The sequence below is a fragment of the Triturus cristatus genome, chromosome 5_2 (genome assembly GCF_964204655.1).
Source record: "Triturus cristatus chromosome 5_2, aTriCri1.1, whole genome shotgun sequence".
NCBI classification, from domain to species: domain Eukaryota; kingdom Metazoa; phylum Chordata; class Amphibia; order Caudata; family Salamandridae; genus Triturus; species Triturus cristatus.
Window position 1 is genome coordinate 375,508,801 of NC_140588.1, and position 17,133 is coordinate 375,525,933.

Below are 17,133 nucleotides of genomic sequence, written 5' to 3' on the forward strand. Positions count from 1 at the left end.
CTGCGCCTCCCCTTGTTCCAGATGAGGCCACCGAGCATTGCATTCAGTGATCTGAATGTGCTCTTGGGAATACCCACCGGCAAATTAGTGAAATAGTATAGGAGTCTTGGGAGCATCACCATTTTGGAGAGAAATACGCAGCCCTGTACAGTAAGAGGGAAGGGAGCACCAAAAGGTGATTTGGGGCCAGAGGGAGGCAATCACTGTTGTGAGTTTTCCTTCTATTTAATCCTGGGGTGAGTGGTATATATTAATGCCCAAATATCAGAAGGTGTGAGGATTCCAGTGGATGGCGTGAGTGCCCACCTCTGTGTTCTATGGGGGCATTCCAGGTGGAGCGGGACCAAGCACGTCTTGTCCCAATTAATTCCTAGTACTGATGCAGACCGAAAGTCATTCAGAATGTGTGCTATCTCATCGACACCCTCTTGGAAATCCTTAACATAGGCTTGTACATCATCAGCGTACAAGGAGACTACATATACCATGCCACCGAGGAGTAAACCCCACGTGCAACCTGCCTGACAGAGCCACTGTATGAGCGGCTCATTCACCAGGGCAAAGAGCGGGGGGGGGGGGGGGAGCAGAGGATACCCTTGATGCTCGCCCCTACCAACTGGGATGCGGGCCGATATTCACTACCCTGTTTTCACCCTCACTGTGGGTTTAGTGTCGAGCAGTTTAATCATGCCCTGCAGCCTGGCCCTTATGCCCACTGTATCTAGTACTGCAAACATATAGCCCCAGTCTAAGGTGTTTAATGCCTTTTCAAGGTCCAGGACCAAGCAGCCCGCAGGCCGCTTAGTGCCAGTGCGGCAGAGTCTAATCCAGCAGTCTGTGCATCCTTCAAATGTTGAGGGTTGGGGATATATTTGGTATGAACCCATTTTGGTCCATGTGGACCAGGGTAGGTATGTGCTCTAATAGAAGAGTCGCTATAGCATTGCTTAGGAACTTGTAATCACTGCCCAACGTGGGCAATGGTCTGTAAGAGGCAATCTAGAGGGGGTGCCGTCCCAGCTTCGGGAGTGAGGCCTGGAGCGCTTCCCAGAGGGTTGAGTGCAACTGCCTGACAGAGAGGGCAGTTGTCTATAGTTCTAGCAGTTTAGGGAGTAGGGCTGTCTAGTAGGCCTTGTAGAACTCAGTGTACAGTACATCTAGGTGGGGGGATTTGCATGAAGTGGAGTTGATGCGTCGAATTTCTTGTTCCATAAGGGAGCTGTTCAGAGTTTCTCTTTGTTCCTGTGTCACTTCTGGCAGATTGATCCCGCAGAGAAGAGGAACTCTTGAACCTGGGATTGGCATTCCTGAAGGTTTGGATTATATAGTGCATGGTAGTATGCGCAGAACATTGTGTATTTCGTCCCGAGTTGTGACTACTTACGTCAGGGTAACCCAGAGAGCAGTCACTGGGGTAGTGGCCATTGCACTCCTCAGCAACCACGCCAAAAGGCGGCCTAACTTGCCCACTTCTGCATGCATCTTGGCCAGATACGCCCCAGAATCTATGCATCGTAATGACTCGAAGGTGGGCGTGATAGTCTCTCTGCATGATCAATTCGTCCCTCGCAGAGGCGTCATCCTGGTGAATGCAATGCCCAGGCATGACTGCTTTTAGGGCCTCCCATTCCTCCAGGCACGTAATGGCCATCCCGCTGTTGTCAACTAGAATATTCTCCTATCTAAACATGGCTCAGCGCCCTCAACTTCACACTAATTCTGGGCATCTTTCTAAAGTATTTCAAAATGCCTCAAGCGTTACCGGTTTCTAAAAAGCCACCCCACAAACAAGACCAAACCCAGAATAACCCCTCACTTAAAATCTACTTTTCTCTGGACTAGGTCCATAGAGAAAACATCACAAACTCTTCTGCTAATATTTGTTAACACATGGCTGGTTGCATTAATATTCTGGTTAGAAGTAGGCCTGCAGAACAAAAAAACACTCAAACCCTCATATCACCTAACATGTCTTCTGGGCAAAGGTAAAACTAATGAGTTGTTAGTTCATGACCCAGTAGTAACTTGTGGTATTGTGCACCACATTGTGCCCATGCGCACTCACCGTTTGCCTGTGGTGTTTTAGATTGGCTCTTAAATGGATGAAATAATTTTTTCTGTAACCAATCCTAATGCATTCACATCCCACACTAGATCCTTTTCAAGCCCTGTTTGGCATCAGCTGAGCCATGTAGAACTGCACAAAGGCGCAGAACCAATCGATTCAAATGCCGTTCGTTATCTCGTCTATCACTGACATCAAAGATATCAAAACACTGTGGGCCTGCCTGTCTATTACTGTTTATCATCTATTTGTGTAAAGGTCAACTGTTCCTAAACAAAATGCAAATAGGTATACCCCAGCGGCTAATTGATTGATACTTTATCTTGAGAGGTGGAATTTGCATACAGCGAGCCGTCTTTGGATACAGTCTCCCAGTGTCCTGCTGAAGGCGCTTTCTTCTCATGGTAGGGTTAACTGATCTTCCCATCTTGTAATGCACATCCTTGTTGTATTCCCATATTGACTGTGGTGCGACCAACACCCAGAAATCCCATGATATCCCCCATTAAAAGGCAATTGCCTTGGTATGTGGGTGTCTACACCTTGCACTAAATCTCAGTGGAAATTAAACCCCTCTGAACAAGTTATCAAAAAACGCCATTTCACTTAAGAACCCACTCCTAGAGCCACCAGGTCTCAAAATGTGCATCTATTAATTATTTCTTGTGATCTTGACGAGACCAGTATCTTCTTTCTACAAGTCATTCTAAACTTCTGCACAGAGACATATCATTGTTAGATACCTGAAGAAGGGTGACCCCAAAATACATTAAATCTTGGTAGTAAATCAGTTTACTTAAGATTAACATTGAACAGCATTAATAACGTTTTGGTTTGACTCTAATTAGGTACCAAGTAAATATTATTTATGTGACCAATTGGAGACGACTTTTTCTCTCAACCAATTTCAAGTGCAGCCCTGAAGTCACTCTGCTTTACTACTTTCTGGGGCCCATCCAGCGCTTACATTTGCTTATTGAGTGTTATATTGTATATGCTTTGATGGTTGTGGATTCCTTTTGCATTTCTCTCTTGAATGGATAACTTACCTGTTGTTTGTACAGCGCTCTGATACCCTAACGGGTCATGTTCGCGCTATAGAAAACTCCAAATAAATAAAACTCCTCATAAGGGAGGCAGCGTGTTGTACAACGGAGACACAATTCACACTCTGGATTGTGTGCTTGTTTGCTATTATTCACATAGAATCCCCAAAGTTCTGTCTTTCACAGTCGCTTTGTGCCCATTTCCGGCCAGGAAAGTGCTTACAAAGTTGCCATCTATAACCATAAAATTTGAGTTTGTGTGGTGCCTAAAGCAATTTTTAGTTTCATAAATGTACATTAGGAATGTGAGATTCACCCTATCCAAATTTGTGAATAAATAACTGGCATTTGCATCTGTAAATTACTTTTATTTTGCCCAGTGTATCGCTCAGATGTGTAGAAGACGTGAAATGAGCCCAGTGACGCAAGACTGACCCTTTACTATTAAAAAGACATAATTGCCTTGGTTTAAAGGTTTTCACAGACTCTGCTCTGGGCATGCAGCAGGCTTATTATATATAACCCCAGCCAACTCTATTTGCACTATGCCAGCCCCAGACTCTGTAACGTCCTGTTTTATTGTACCATTGTGAGGTAAGCAATTGTGCATGAAATGTTAAAACCAATTCTTCATTTGCATGATTCTAATTACTTTTGTTTCTTTTTAGCGAGAAAAGGGAGCAATCTACCAGTTGGAAGAAGAATATGACAGCTTATTGGTAAGTTTAAGAGTAACCCACAGCCTCAACATTTGTAAAAACTTTGGTTTACCATTTTTAGCTGCATCTGTAACCTCTGACCTCTTTAGGGTTATTCTCCTCAGCAATGAATTAGGACCTCAAATCTTTACTGCTTAACAAACAACTATTTCAACATGCTTAAAAGCTGACCCATGCTTCACAAAGATCCAACCCCCTGTACAGACTTTCATTATGGTCACCTTACCAGTTTGTGCCTATTTTGGCACTGTCGTCTTTACCTCAATGCTGTACTGCTATGTTCTTATTTTTATTGTCCTCGCTATTGTAATGCTGTAGTGTTTACACTTTTGAGTCTGTGTTTTGACAAATGTATCATATTTAGCTCGAGTTAACCCATGCTCACAGCTTGTAAAGCTCGGATACCTTCGGGTCTAGCTAGCACTATATAAAATCCAAAAAATTAAATACATTAATTACACAATCTAAGTTAAATAAGCAAAAAACTGTGAACTAATGACAAACTATATGCGTGCAATAATACATTTTGTTATCCACAAGAACTCACAGAGAGCGGCATTAATCTTTCGGAACCATGACTGGGGGATAGCTTATAAGTAATTGTGCAGTTGATAGAACAATCAGGGCTAGGAGACTATCTTGAAGATTTCTGACCTGCCAGTCCGTTACAGCGGCAGGAGCGACCAGACAAGCACCTCCTCTTTTACCCACGCTAGTGCTGATGCCAGGTTATGGCATCACAACCGTTCCAGGGAGATCTACTTTCCCAAATATGTGACAGACTAACATTAGCTCTACGCCATATTTGCAGTCCCAGCATGGCCGTTTACAGGAAACACCACAGATTTCGAGGCATTCATACAGAGCCTGGATATTTCTGCGAAGATGCACATAATTAGCAGAATTCTGTGGGTCAGTAAGGAAAAACAGGACATCGTCCGTATTGAGAGCAATTCTATCAAACAAGTCTGCAGTCCACTCCAAGCCCCTCACCAGGGCATCCATCGGAACCCAGGCCCCAGCAGCTTCATCGCCAGTTCAAATAACAATGGGGAAAGCGGACACCCCTGCCTCATGGCCCTACGGATCGAGAATGACTCCGATACCGCACCTGCAATCCGTACCGTCGCTGACAGATCAGTATATATTACCCGAACATAGGAAAGAAATCTGGAACCGAGATTTAGTCTCTGGAGAACGTCAAACAGATAATCCCAGCTGACGGAATCATGCACTTTGTCTTTAGTTGCCAGAAGCACCACCATGGTGATCTGCAAGAGCCAAAGTACTGTAGACCCGTCTAATGTTATAGCATGTGGCCCAGTTTGGCATGAAGCCCGCCTTGTCAGTGTGGCATCTGGCATAAATTTCACAAGCCTGTTGGCCAAGATCTTTCACCTCCAAGTTTAGGAGAAAAATAGTGTGATATGAAGAGTGCTCCTACAGTGGGCGAACAGGTTTAGGAACAACCACCTGTTCTGCGTGTCACCAGTCTGGCGGGAGTGATATTTCCTCAATGGTTGAACAAATCAAGCCCAAGAGATGCGAACTCAGGCAAGGCATGTAGGCCTTAAAGAATTTGCACGGCAATCCATTAGATCCAGGAGGTCTCTCCTTTTGTAACCCCGCCAGGGAGAACTCCTCCTCTGTAATTACCTCCTCCAGTTGAACCCAAGCAGTGTTTGAAAGGGCCTGAGGAGGTGGGGCATCCACATACTCGACAATTTGGGCAAGAGTCAAAGTCTCCTTCTGGGCATAAACTTCATAAAGTATGTGGCCAAGCTCTGGGCCACCGTGTGGGGGTCCGACAGAAAATGCCCGTGCGCATCCCGAAGTACAGGTATAGAGACATATGTGGCAGGTGGCCTGATGCAGCCAATGTCTCCCCATTGGTTTATCCGGTTCTGTGCTGCTTGCCAGGCCAATTTAGCGTCCTTCAGCACCAACTGGTAGTACTGTTGCACTAGCGCCACCTGGTGCCGTGGAGTGCCCCCGTCCGACTGACCACCACGCACCTCAAAGGATTGCATCCTCTCTTGGAGGTCCATGAGGCCCTGTTCCCGACTTCTACACTCCCCTTCACAATAACTGACATCGATCCCACAAACCGTGGACTTAAAGGCCTCCTACAAGACTGCCGGAGAAGTGGCTGTGTCCGTGTTGAGGGCAAAGTACTCCTCAATGGACCGAGAGATATGTACTCAGTAAGCAGGGTTTTATAACTGCTTCGGCGAAAAGCACCATGTGAAACATAGGCCGCCTGGGCCCCACTTGAAGTCTGAGGGCCATCATGGGGGGCCAGATAAGCCTCTGGCTAAAATGTCAACGTTGGACACCTTGTGAATAGTGTACTGGAGACTAGGAAATAGTCAATCCGAGAGAATGACCTGTGGACTGTGGAGTAGTATGTGTAACCTCTGTCGGTAGGATGATATGCTCTCCATGCATCAACCATACCTAATGCCGACGTCAATTAACTAAGCTTGGAACCTGCCCATCTCTTCTTCACTGTCCTGGGTGCGCCACTGATCTATCTAGAGATTGAACACATCATTCCAATTGCCTCCAATTACGTAGAGGCCCACAGGCAGGTCTCCCCACAATTGTATCACAAGGTCTACGAAGGTCTCTCTCAGCGGGGGAGGGGCATTGATACTGCCAAGTGTGAGGGATTTGCCAGATATGGTGCCTCTAATGAGTGCGTATCTGCCATGGTTGTCTAGCCACGTTTTGGTGTATTTGAAAAGCATGCTACGCTGGATCAATATGCAAGTACCTCTGGACTCCAGTGAGTGGAATATCTGAGTATATCCATATCTGGCGAGGCGGGGGACCTTCGTGCCAAGAAGGTGTATCTCCTGTTAAAATGAGATAACCGCGCTCAGCTTCTTGATGTGTTGAGATTGGCAGGTGATTTTATCTTGACTCCATGCATGCTAAAGGATTGAGTCTCTGTCCATGTAATTCAGGATCCTGGCAATCACTGGCCAGGGCCTTGCCCCTAGGGACTTTTTTTGCCAGTGCCATTTGGGCTCTGTCCACTACAAACCACAAAGAAAGGGACTACGCAGGCACTACTGATTGGATCCGGTTTGCCAGGAACATGTCCATGGAGGAGCGCTCTCATCCCTCCGGGAAGCCATCGAAGCTGTTGTGGCGGGCACGACCCTCCAAGTCTTCAACCCGCACTGCCAACTCTTTTGTCACCAGTGTGAGGACATTCACTTTTTGTTGCAGCATCACAACAGAGTCCTCCACATTAGACACTCTTGTGTGTGCAATAATACATTTGATGACAACAGCTGTTTTGAAACAGTGCATGTTGGACTTGCCATGTGCTTCCAAGAGGTTGTCATGAAAACCAGGCATACACCGTCTCTGAAAGTGCTATTATTATTATTATAAAACATCTGCTAAGTGCAACTGCAACCCCAGGGGTATCCTTGCGCTGCGGGACATAAGCCTGACCATCCCGAGGGGGAACTACTGCTTGTAGATCCAAGTTTTCAGGAATTTCCTGAATGATAAATGCTCATGAGTCAGTCAAATGGGTGTTGTTGTACTGTTCCACAGTTTGGGTCCCTGAATTGAATAGACTCTGCCTCTGGCTTTTGCTTTCCAGTGGCTAGGAATCTGGAGTTTAGGCATAGAGGCTGGGTGGGGTAATCTGCCTGGTTGATACGGAGTTATCGTATCTGCCAGGGTGTGAGGTGCCTGCTGGTAGATAATCATGTGCATCAAGCATGCTACTTTAAAAGAAATTCTCTTTATCACTGGCAACCAATGCAAGGAGTCAAGGACTGAACAGGTGGAAGAACTCTATTACTGTCCAAGCACTAGTTTGGCAGCTGCAGCTTGAATTAGTGAGTGACACTTTATGGTCTTCTCAGGTGTGCCGCTGAAAAGGGCATTACAATAATCAATCCGGTTTATGATGGTGCTGTGGATGATCCAGGAGGCTCCCATAAGATCAAAGCAGGTATTGGATGTCTTCTTTGCATGGTCTACTAACAAGAGGGTGGAGTCTAGTTGTACCCCCAGATCTCGTACAGGGTCTACCCATACAGGAATTTAGCCATCTCCTGTTAGTCAAAAATCATTTAGCTGACTGACTTCTGCCCTCCCCACCTGGCAGAGCATGGTCTCCATCTTGCTAGCATTAAACTGTATCTACTTTCTTCTAAGCCAGTCGACTATGCTCTTCATGCACTGGTGGAAAGAGTCTAAGGACCCCACGGATCCTGGGTTGAACGAGACCGTCCGCTGCGTGTCGTCTGCATAATTAATGCAGTTAATTCCCAGCCTACGTATGAGTTCAAGTTCAAGTTCAAAAGCTTTATTCGGTATGTAAAAATACAACCATATAAGCAGAACAAAACACTTAAAATACATAATAGACTAAAATATCTTATACACTGAACATGACAAAAAAACATTGTTTAAAGTGCATAGTGCTTCCTTGAGTAGTTCAGACTTAAACTTAGTTTCCAACAAAGCATCCACATTATATTTATAACAAAGTGCAGATCCCAAATAATGTATCTAGTATGTGCAAATATGCAAAAGATGCTAAGTATAGTAACAATCCCATAAATACAATATTCATCCAGAATTCGCTCAGACTACAGAGTTCATATCAAAGTCTCGGCGGTACCTAAATGTGCAAAGTACATAACAAAAATAGAACTAATCAACACAGACTATGGACTTCCTTATATTCATGCATTTTAGCACATAGGATGCCACAAAAAAACAGGTATCAGGGCTTTCTAGAGTTGTTAGGAACTTCATTGCTGATTTAGTGGTGCGTATCTTATATTTTAAAAGGATAGGTTTTAAATAAAATTTCCTAAAATGACAATAAAATTTGCAGAACAATAAAAAGTGACAGCAGCTTTGTTTTGAAATATTATCACAGGGACACAGCATATTAGATTTGATCTTTATATCCGGGAATGAGACTAGATGATGCACAATCCCAAGCCTTAGTCGGGTTAGGACAAATCTGTGCGAGTTGTAAGTCACAAACGCAAGGTATGTCTGAAAACCTCTCCTTAAATTCAAATCAAGGTAAGAAGCAACTGTTGTTAAATTGTTAGACTGATTCTCTCTAGCCGCATTCTTAAATGCTAGGAACTTTGATTTTATATCTTTCTTTGATATCAGTGCAGCTGCTTCGGGGTTCAGACGAATATTACAGTCAAACAGAAGGTTAAACCAGTAGTAAATATAGCTCAACCATGGTATACGAGACAAATTATCAAGTTTCAAACAATCCTTGATAATTGTTTGTGTAAATGCTGTCTCAGTTTTGGACCAGATGGAGCGCCAAAGTAGCAATGGGCGTAATGCGGCTAAGTCCATGATAAAGTCGATACCGGCTTCCATATGAGTTAAGATATTGGGAACTGAGGAGGGGGCACATAGCAGTTTCTTCAAAAACTTGTTTTCATCATTCTGTAAACCATTAACAGGATGATGGCCCCAAACTCCTGCTCCATACAAAGCGGATGAGATACACCTGGCTTTGTAGATAGCCAGCATGTCTTTCATTCTCCTTTGCCCTAATTTAGCCGCAGATCTAAAAATACTACTGGTATTTCTGTTCATCTTTAACCTCACATTCTCGTCCTCTTTTGTCCATTTCCCATCACCTGAAAATGTTATCCCCAAATAACAGAAACTATTGACCGATTGTATCTTCACTTTATCAATAAAGAAGGAAGAATTGAATTTCACCCTCTTTCCGCAGGTCATAACAAAAGTCTTGGTCTTATTGATTATCAGTTTCCTCTCTTTGGTAAATAACGCAAATCTATCTATAAGGCGTTGCAAACCATTCTGTGTTCGTGATAAAAGAACTGCATCATCTGCGTATAATAAAATAGGGGTAACGCTTCCATCAATCAAAGGGGCGTCTGAAGATAATTTGCTTAAAATCAAATCAATTTCATTAATAAATAATGAGAATAAAAACGGGGCCAAGACGCACCCCTGGCGAATTCCTCTTGCGACTTTAAAAAAGGGCGTGCATTCTCCCATGGGACCATAACGTACTTTACATGAAAGGCCGGAGTATAGCCGGGCCAGAAAGTAAACACACTCTTTAGGGGCACCCAGATCTAACAGGGTGTCCCAAAGGATGTTGTGGTCTACAAGATCAAAGGCACTACTTAGGTCTGCGAAACAAAGGAAAAGATTACCATCCTTAGCAACGGTATATTTATGTATAAGGAGGTCTAAATTAACACACTGTTCCATCGTCCCCAGACCTTTCCTAAATCCGTATTGTGCCTTTGAAATTATCATGTTATCCTCGGCCCAAGTCTCGAGTCTATTTAAAATTATTCTACTCATAATTTTTATAGATGCATCTAATAGAGAAATGGGACGGTAATTACTTGCCTCAGACCTGGATCCCTTCTTAAAAAGAGGAATGATTATGGACTGACCCCAGGAAATTGGCATCTGACCCTCCACTGTTGCATTAAAGAACCTGGTCAGAATGGGGGCCCACAGATCTAACTCGGACTTATATAAATCCAGCGGGACTCCATCCGGGCCAGGCGCCATTCCACCTTTACTGTTACTTAGGCCCTCATAAACCTCATCAAGGCCAATAGCCAAAGGCAATCTTGGCCAAGTAAACTCGTTGTCCAAATGGGAATCTAAAATTAACCTATCCGGATTAAAAATGTTTAAAAAGTGATGCATCCACGATTGACAGTCGACATGAGAGGTTATTTCAGGCACTAAATCATTTTTTAAAAAAGGACTATTTATAGTCTGCCAGTATAATTTACTATCATTTGTTTCAGCCGCACAGCTGAGATTGTACCAGGCCTCCTCTTGGAGAGCTTTTTTCCTTTTAATAAGTAATGTTTTATAAACAAAACGGCAGTTTTTAATTGTTGTGCAGTTTCGTGGTTTAGAGCTCAACGCGTGTTTTAAAGCATGGAGAGCCTGAGTACAGCTTTTATCAAACCAACCAATGTTGATTACTTTTTTCCCCTTATGTGGTTTTGTGAGTAGGTTGTCGATTGTTTCATTGATAATACATAGGTGGTTTAGTATAACATGCGAGTTTACCTCATTGCCGATACAATAGTTTACCTCCGTGTTACATTTTCTTAAAACCTCCTCCAACAACTCGTGTGGGACAACCTTTGTCCATTTAATCCTAAACCCATTAGGTCTTACAGCCTCGATATGGTTAATACGATCGTTAGCATCCATATTTTTGTAACCCCAACAATGCAATGATAAAGAGATACTGTTATGATCACTTAAAATTTGCTCATTAACACACAAGTTGGAGTATGCACAATCATTAGACAGTAAAATGTGGTCAATATATGAATTAGCTCCTCTACCAGTAAAAGTTGGACAGTTTTCGTTAATGCTGTTCTTCGTACAACTTAACATATCCAAGTCAAACTTAGCTAGCATCATATTAAGGGCAGTGCCATACGTACAATGTGAGAAGTGTAAACAATCGTTTTCCTCCATGTTACCACTTTCCCTTCTTAGACCACATAAATTACTCGAGGCAAAAGGACAGGGACCTATATTGAAATCACCCAACCAAAGGACTATAGATTGGTGGCCTGTAACTGCCTGTGACCTCTCAATTTCTTTTTCAAGCTGAATCAGGATTTTACCTCTGTCAGCAGTGAATACATTATTATAAAAATTTATCAGCAACAAATCTTTCCCTTTGTCAAACTCTAGACATAATACCTGAGAATAGACATCCACTGACACACAACTTTTAATTTTGCAGGAATTTAGTTTAGTGGATATTAAAAGCAAGAGACCTCCTTTAGCTCTTCCAGCAATCGAACTCACTGCATTCAAACTATGTGAGACATAACCCTCAATAAAGATAGGTTCCTCGCACCACGTTTCCTGAAGACATATTATATCGTACCCTATGTTAATAAAATCCTTCCACAAAGGGGAATCTAATTTCCTTTTCAAACCAGCAATATTCCACGTAACAACGCGGTAACCTGTATCAGGATCACACTTTGCCACTGTACAATCATTTACTGGATCTACGAAGGAAGAATCTGGATTTAAAAGGGAGTCTGCAATGGTACAATAGTTCTGAGTCTTTTTAATTCCTATGTTCTCCATAACAGCATCCACTTTATAGGGTTCAGGTGGAGGGGGCGAAGGAACAGTCACTGCTTTATCAAGAATGCCACAAATAACTAATTTCTCATTCGAGTCCCTGGTATTATCGGGCAGTCAGTCGTTTTCCTCCAATGAGGACAGGGCAGAGTATCGGTTAGAAAGGGGGAGGGTATAATCCCTTTGCCTGCTGAGTTCCTCATTATTGTGTATATTCCCTCTATTAAAGTACACCGGGGCTCTCAGTGGCAAGAATGGAGGGTAACCAACCCCACCCCTAATTAAACCGGGTTCATACAGCTCAACCTGTTGAGGCCGTGGCAATTGCGGACCATTCAAATAGCTATAAAAATAACCTAGAGGCCTAGCAGAGACTAAATTAACTTGGTTGGGTAGGGAGGCGGCTCTTAGGAGGACGGTTGCCACATGTTGTGGGTATTTAAAATTGACTAGTATACAGTCCCCTGTGGTAGTTTTCCTACCTTCCCCTATCCAGCCAACTCTGCGGGTAGACAAAATATCGTTAGACAATGCCAACGGGAATCCACAATTTTTATTGAGCCAGGCAAGTGACTTATTCTTTAGAGAGTCATGAGTTTCCTGGCTGGAGTTGAGCATACTGGAATCGACCTCCGGAACGTTGATCAATACCACTGTGTAAGGAGCACACTGTGGTGGGAGGTTAGCGATATGGTTTCTCTTGTGTTTAATATGCCCAACATTTCCCTCGGCTGCAGGCTTCTGAATATTATTTGGGCGTGTAAGTACAGAGAATGATTTTCCTGATGAAGTGGCTATAGTGGAAGATGAAGGAACTGGTGTCACAGTAGATGACGCATTTATGGGCCGACTTAACTGGCTACTGTCCCCCAGAGCCAAGGAAGCTCCTATACTGTGAATACCAGACGGGTGCAAAATAGGTTCCATGGCACCCTCTGTTGGTTTTTGGACCATAGGGGCCGAAGCGGCCAATTGGGGGGTTAACAAAGGGGAAGATCGTTTTTCATAGGAAGCCAAAAGGCCCTTTAAACTATCTACTTCTGCTGAAACTGAGTCTAACTTCGCCAACAAAGGACTGATTAAAGTCTCTAATTTGGTCTCAAAAATTGAAACCAAATGTCCTATTGATGCTGCATGCAGAAAAACCCCCTCTGCATTATCGTTAGTCCCCAATGTTTCTTTTGGCAAATCTGATATTACCCCCCTGCTTGATTGAAAAGTACCCTGCTTTTTTGACTTATGAGTCACCACCCTCTTCACTGGTGCTTTCCTGCACGCCCGCACTTTCCTCTGCATAGGAGAGGGAGTTGGGGTGGTTTTGGAACAGGATGCAATAATCAATGGAATGGATGAATTAATTGGGGAAATGGGTTCATCGATACTTCCAGCATTATCCACATCAAGGGGTACATCAGCAATCACATCAGCATCGTCAGTATTAACCCTACTGCTTTCTGCGAAAGATGTTTCGGTATTAGGTGCTAATGCGTCCACTAGGGAAACTTCAGAGTTAGATCTGCCCAGTGAAAGTCTCCGATCTTTATTGATCTTATTTACGATTTTTACCAGGTAGTTGTCCATAGTCCTCTTTTCCCCTGCGCCGGATTGGTTAGAACACTTGGACTTCGGCATGAATGATGGCAAATGCAGTGACCTTTAAGACAGATATATATGTAAGACTGATCACTTACAAGTTCGTCGAAAATCAAAATTACGTGGCCCTGCCCTGCCTCCTCCTGCCCCGGACGGCCACAGACAGTCCCGCCCTTGTCCCGGGCTTCTCCCGGCGCTACCCGCGCGCGATCCCGCGACGCGGGAGCAGCGTCGTTGCTTTAAGCGCCTCCTGGCGCGCAATTAGGGCTCAGCTGGGTTTGGCTCGCTGGGGCTGCTGGGGCGTGTAGTCCCGTCTCCCCACCGCGGCCGCGATAGGTGTTGACGCGGCGGCAGGAGACCGGGACAGCTTGAGGCAGCAAAGCTACGGGAGCAGGCAACAGAGTCCGCACCACAAACAAGGGACAAAGTGCAGGTAAGTTTTGCTTCAGGAAAGGCCCCGCACTATCCAGGCAGCGTCGTTGCTTTAAGCGCCTCCTGGCGCGCAATTAGGGCTCAGCTGGGTTTGGCTCGCTGGGGCTGCTGGGGCGTGTAGTCCCGTCTCCCCACCGCGGCCGCGATAGGTGTTGACGCGGCGGCGGGAGACCGGGACAGCTTGAGGCAGCAAAGCTACGGGAGCAGGCAACAGAGTCCGCACCACAAACAAGGGACAAAGTGCAGGTAAGTTTTGCTTCAGGAGTATGAGTTTAATGAGAGGCTGGAGCTATACAGTAAACATGGTGGGACTGAGTGAGGAGCCATGCGGAACTGCAGTGAAGCTGGAGCGAAAAGGAGGGCGTTGTACTGCCTGTTCGCGGTCAGCTAGATAAGAGCTGCACCAGTCGAAGGCTTTTCCCTCTATACCAGCTTCCTCCAATGTCTTGAGCAGGATGGAGTGATCCACAGTATTGAATGCTATCTGACATCGTCGTCGGTGACTGAAACCAGAGCTGTCTCAGTCCCATGACGAGGCCTAAACGCAAATGGGGCCATGTGGAGCCATTTACTGGCCCTAATATGGGTCGATATAATTTTATTGATATGTCTTTCTTATACTTTTATTGGAAAAGGCAGCTGAGAAATGAGCCCAAAATTAACAGTCTTTAGGGCTTGTGGATGGTTTCCAGTCTTTGGGAACGGTAGCAGTGGCCAGGGAAAGATTACAAATGTATCTTAAAGGCTCGGTCCGCTGTGGTGCAAGTACCTTCCAGTATGTTGGAATGAGTGGGTTGCGCGGAGAGCCCAGAGTAATGGCTCCTGCCAACTCAAGGAAGTCTTCTTCATAACTGGAGGGATGATCTCAAGCCTCTGGATCCTGTTATTCTGCTCCTGTATGGTGGATTCTATATATTAAGGGTGCGTTCAGATCATAGAGTCCTTACTGAGTCATTTTTATTTAAATTATATACAGTGTTCAATATTTTGTGCTAAAAAAATGAACTAATCCCATTACACATCTCTTGCGCTGGTATGATTCTTTGTGTGGCGTAATATGGGGATTGCAATGTTTTTACTAAGGAGAATACTGTTTTGGCCATATTTAAAGAGTGTACTACTTGTTCAGCAAAATATTCTGCCTTTACCCTTTTTTTTAGCTGTTCTTTATAATCTCTTAATACCAATTTCCAATTTTTCTCCTGGTCGTGGTATTCTTTGCATCTGGTGAGGCCCATGTTTCCGTAATGAACAGAATATCTGCCCCTCTGTCCCCCAGTAAGAGTTTAACTTCTATGGCATGTTTACAGAGGCATCTGGCATTAATAAGCCCACAATGAAGGATTCCTCTCCCTTTTGGTTCTATCCCTGTTGTAGGTTCTGCTGGGGTGAGCCTATTGTGAGCTTGCACACCTGGATCGTGGCCCTGAACCTCAGCGAAAGAGGGTCTCGGGCAAGAAGCTCTTCCCTTGTATACTTTCTCCACTTTACCTAAGTTTTAGGGTTCTGAAGAGCTCCGTGCTGCGGGAGAGAACAGCATAGGTGCTGGCGCTGTGCGTGGTTGATGTGGGGATAGGTGCAGACGGGCTTGCCTTTGGCACACCAGCGGCATGCCCTCAGTCCATCTCCTATTAAATAGGGCGAGATTTGCAGTATGCAAAATGAAATTGAAGGCCTACCACGATGGTGCCTAGTGGGAGTCCTTCTGGCGGGGCTAAAAATGACTACCCCGTCAGCGATGCCTCTCTTTCGCCAAAATGTGCAAAAACACGATCAAGCAACAGTCCAGCAGCAGTGGGTTATTCCTGGCCGCAGCTGATTTTAAATAAAAGCAGACTTGTTCTGACTCGTAGTTTCACAGTGCAGATTTGTAGTACACACTGCAAGGTTTCCAGCAATTCACTGATCAATGCTTTTTAAGGCACTATCATTAACCCAAGTTAAAATAGCATACAACAACATCGGATAAAATGTGAAAAAGCAGCGTGATGCGACTAACTTGCCGATGCGCGTCTGCAGCAGTTTCTCATTAACTAGGACGGGATGCACGGTATGAAAAATGAACTAGAACGACTACCAAGATGGCGTCTCGTGGGAGTGCTTCTGACAGGAGGTTAAAATGGCCGTCCCATCATTGAAGCCGCTCTTCAGCCAAAATGTACAAAAGCACCATGAAGCAACAGCGCAACAGTGAATTATTCCTAGCAGCAGTTGAGTTTAAATAAAAAGGGACTTGTTCTGGTTCATCATTTCAAAGTGCAGATTTGTAGTACACACGGCAAGGTTTCCAGCAATTCACTTATCAACGATTTTTAGGGCACTTTCATTAACCCAAGTTTAAATAGCATACAACACCATCAGATAAAATGTGGAAAGGCAGCGTGATGTGGCTTACTTTCCGCTCAAGTTCCTCTTGATTGGTCGTGTACACTTGGTAGTGATACTTAAGATATCTCGGCTGCCGAGAGCTCTTTTTTCCTGGGCTCCTTTTAATCTTGTTTGCATTATAGTGTCAGGTTTTGGCAAATTAGTTTATGAATGAATAGGTTACTATTGCATCAAATACACTCACTCTTAGTCATTGTTTACAGACATGCGCAGTGAGCTTCCAAAGTCTAAATAGAATATTTTAAATGTGTTTTTGTTCTCTCTTTATTTTGTGAAAGTTGTGGACATAATCCAATCAAATATATTCTCATAAAAGGTCTTATGTGTGAACGAATAGCTTATCGTAAGGTTAACAACTCGTTATGAATGGCTTGTTTCTATTTTTCTCTGAAGGCAAACTTTTTTTTGATGAACTGCATTTTACCCACTAACCTCTGCCCTCAAAAGATAGCTACCGGAAAGGGGCAACTGAATGATGAAACTGCAGGCCATTTCACTGGCTATAAAGCCAGCACGTTGTGTCTTTGGATCCATGCACGGCCAAACCAAACTGCGATTCATGCTGAGTTTTTCCAATTGCTGATCCCACGACAGCGAATTCAGAGGGTCCACTTTCTTACAATCACTCAATCTCAAAACCAATTTTCTGAAAGATTAGAGTTATTTCCCAGTTTGTGACTGACCAATGTGTGCACATCTTACAATACTACAAGACTAGGCAATGAGGAATGGTAGACTTTCTGCCACTAACATG

General features: G+C 44.2%; 1 protein-coding gene across 2 annotated transcripts in view; it reads left to right on the top strand.

Moving 5' to 3' along the window:
• The window catches only part of DSP (desmoplakin), a 222,571-nt gene that overhangs the window by 100,386 nt on the left and 105,052 nt on the right, over positions 1-17,133 (top strand). For both annotated transcript variants that reach the window (XM_085607227.1, XM_085607228.1), the window contains exon 6: positions 3,780-3,830. In XM_085607227.1, coding sequence (XP_085463353.1) covers positions 3,780-3,830 — 51 coding nt within the window. The remainder of the gene's footprint in view (positions 1-3,779; positions 3,831-17,133) is intronic.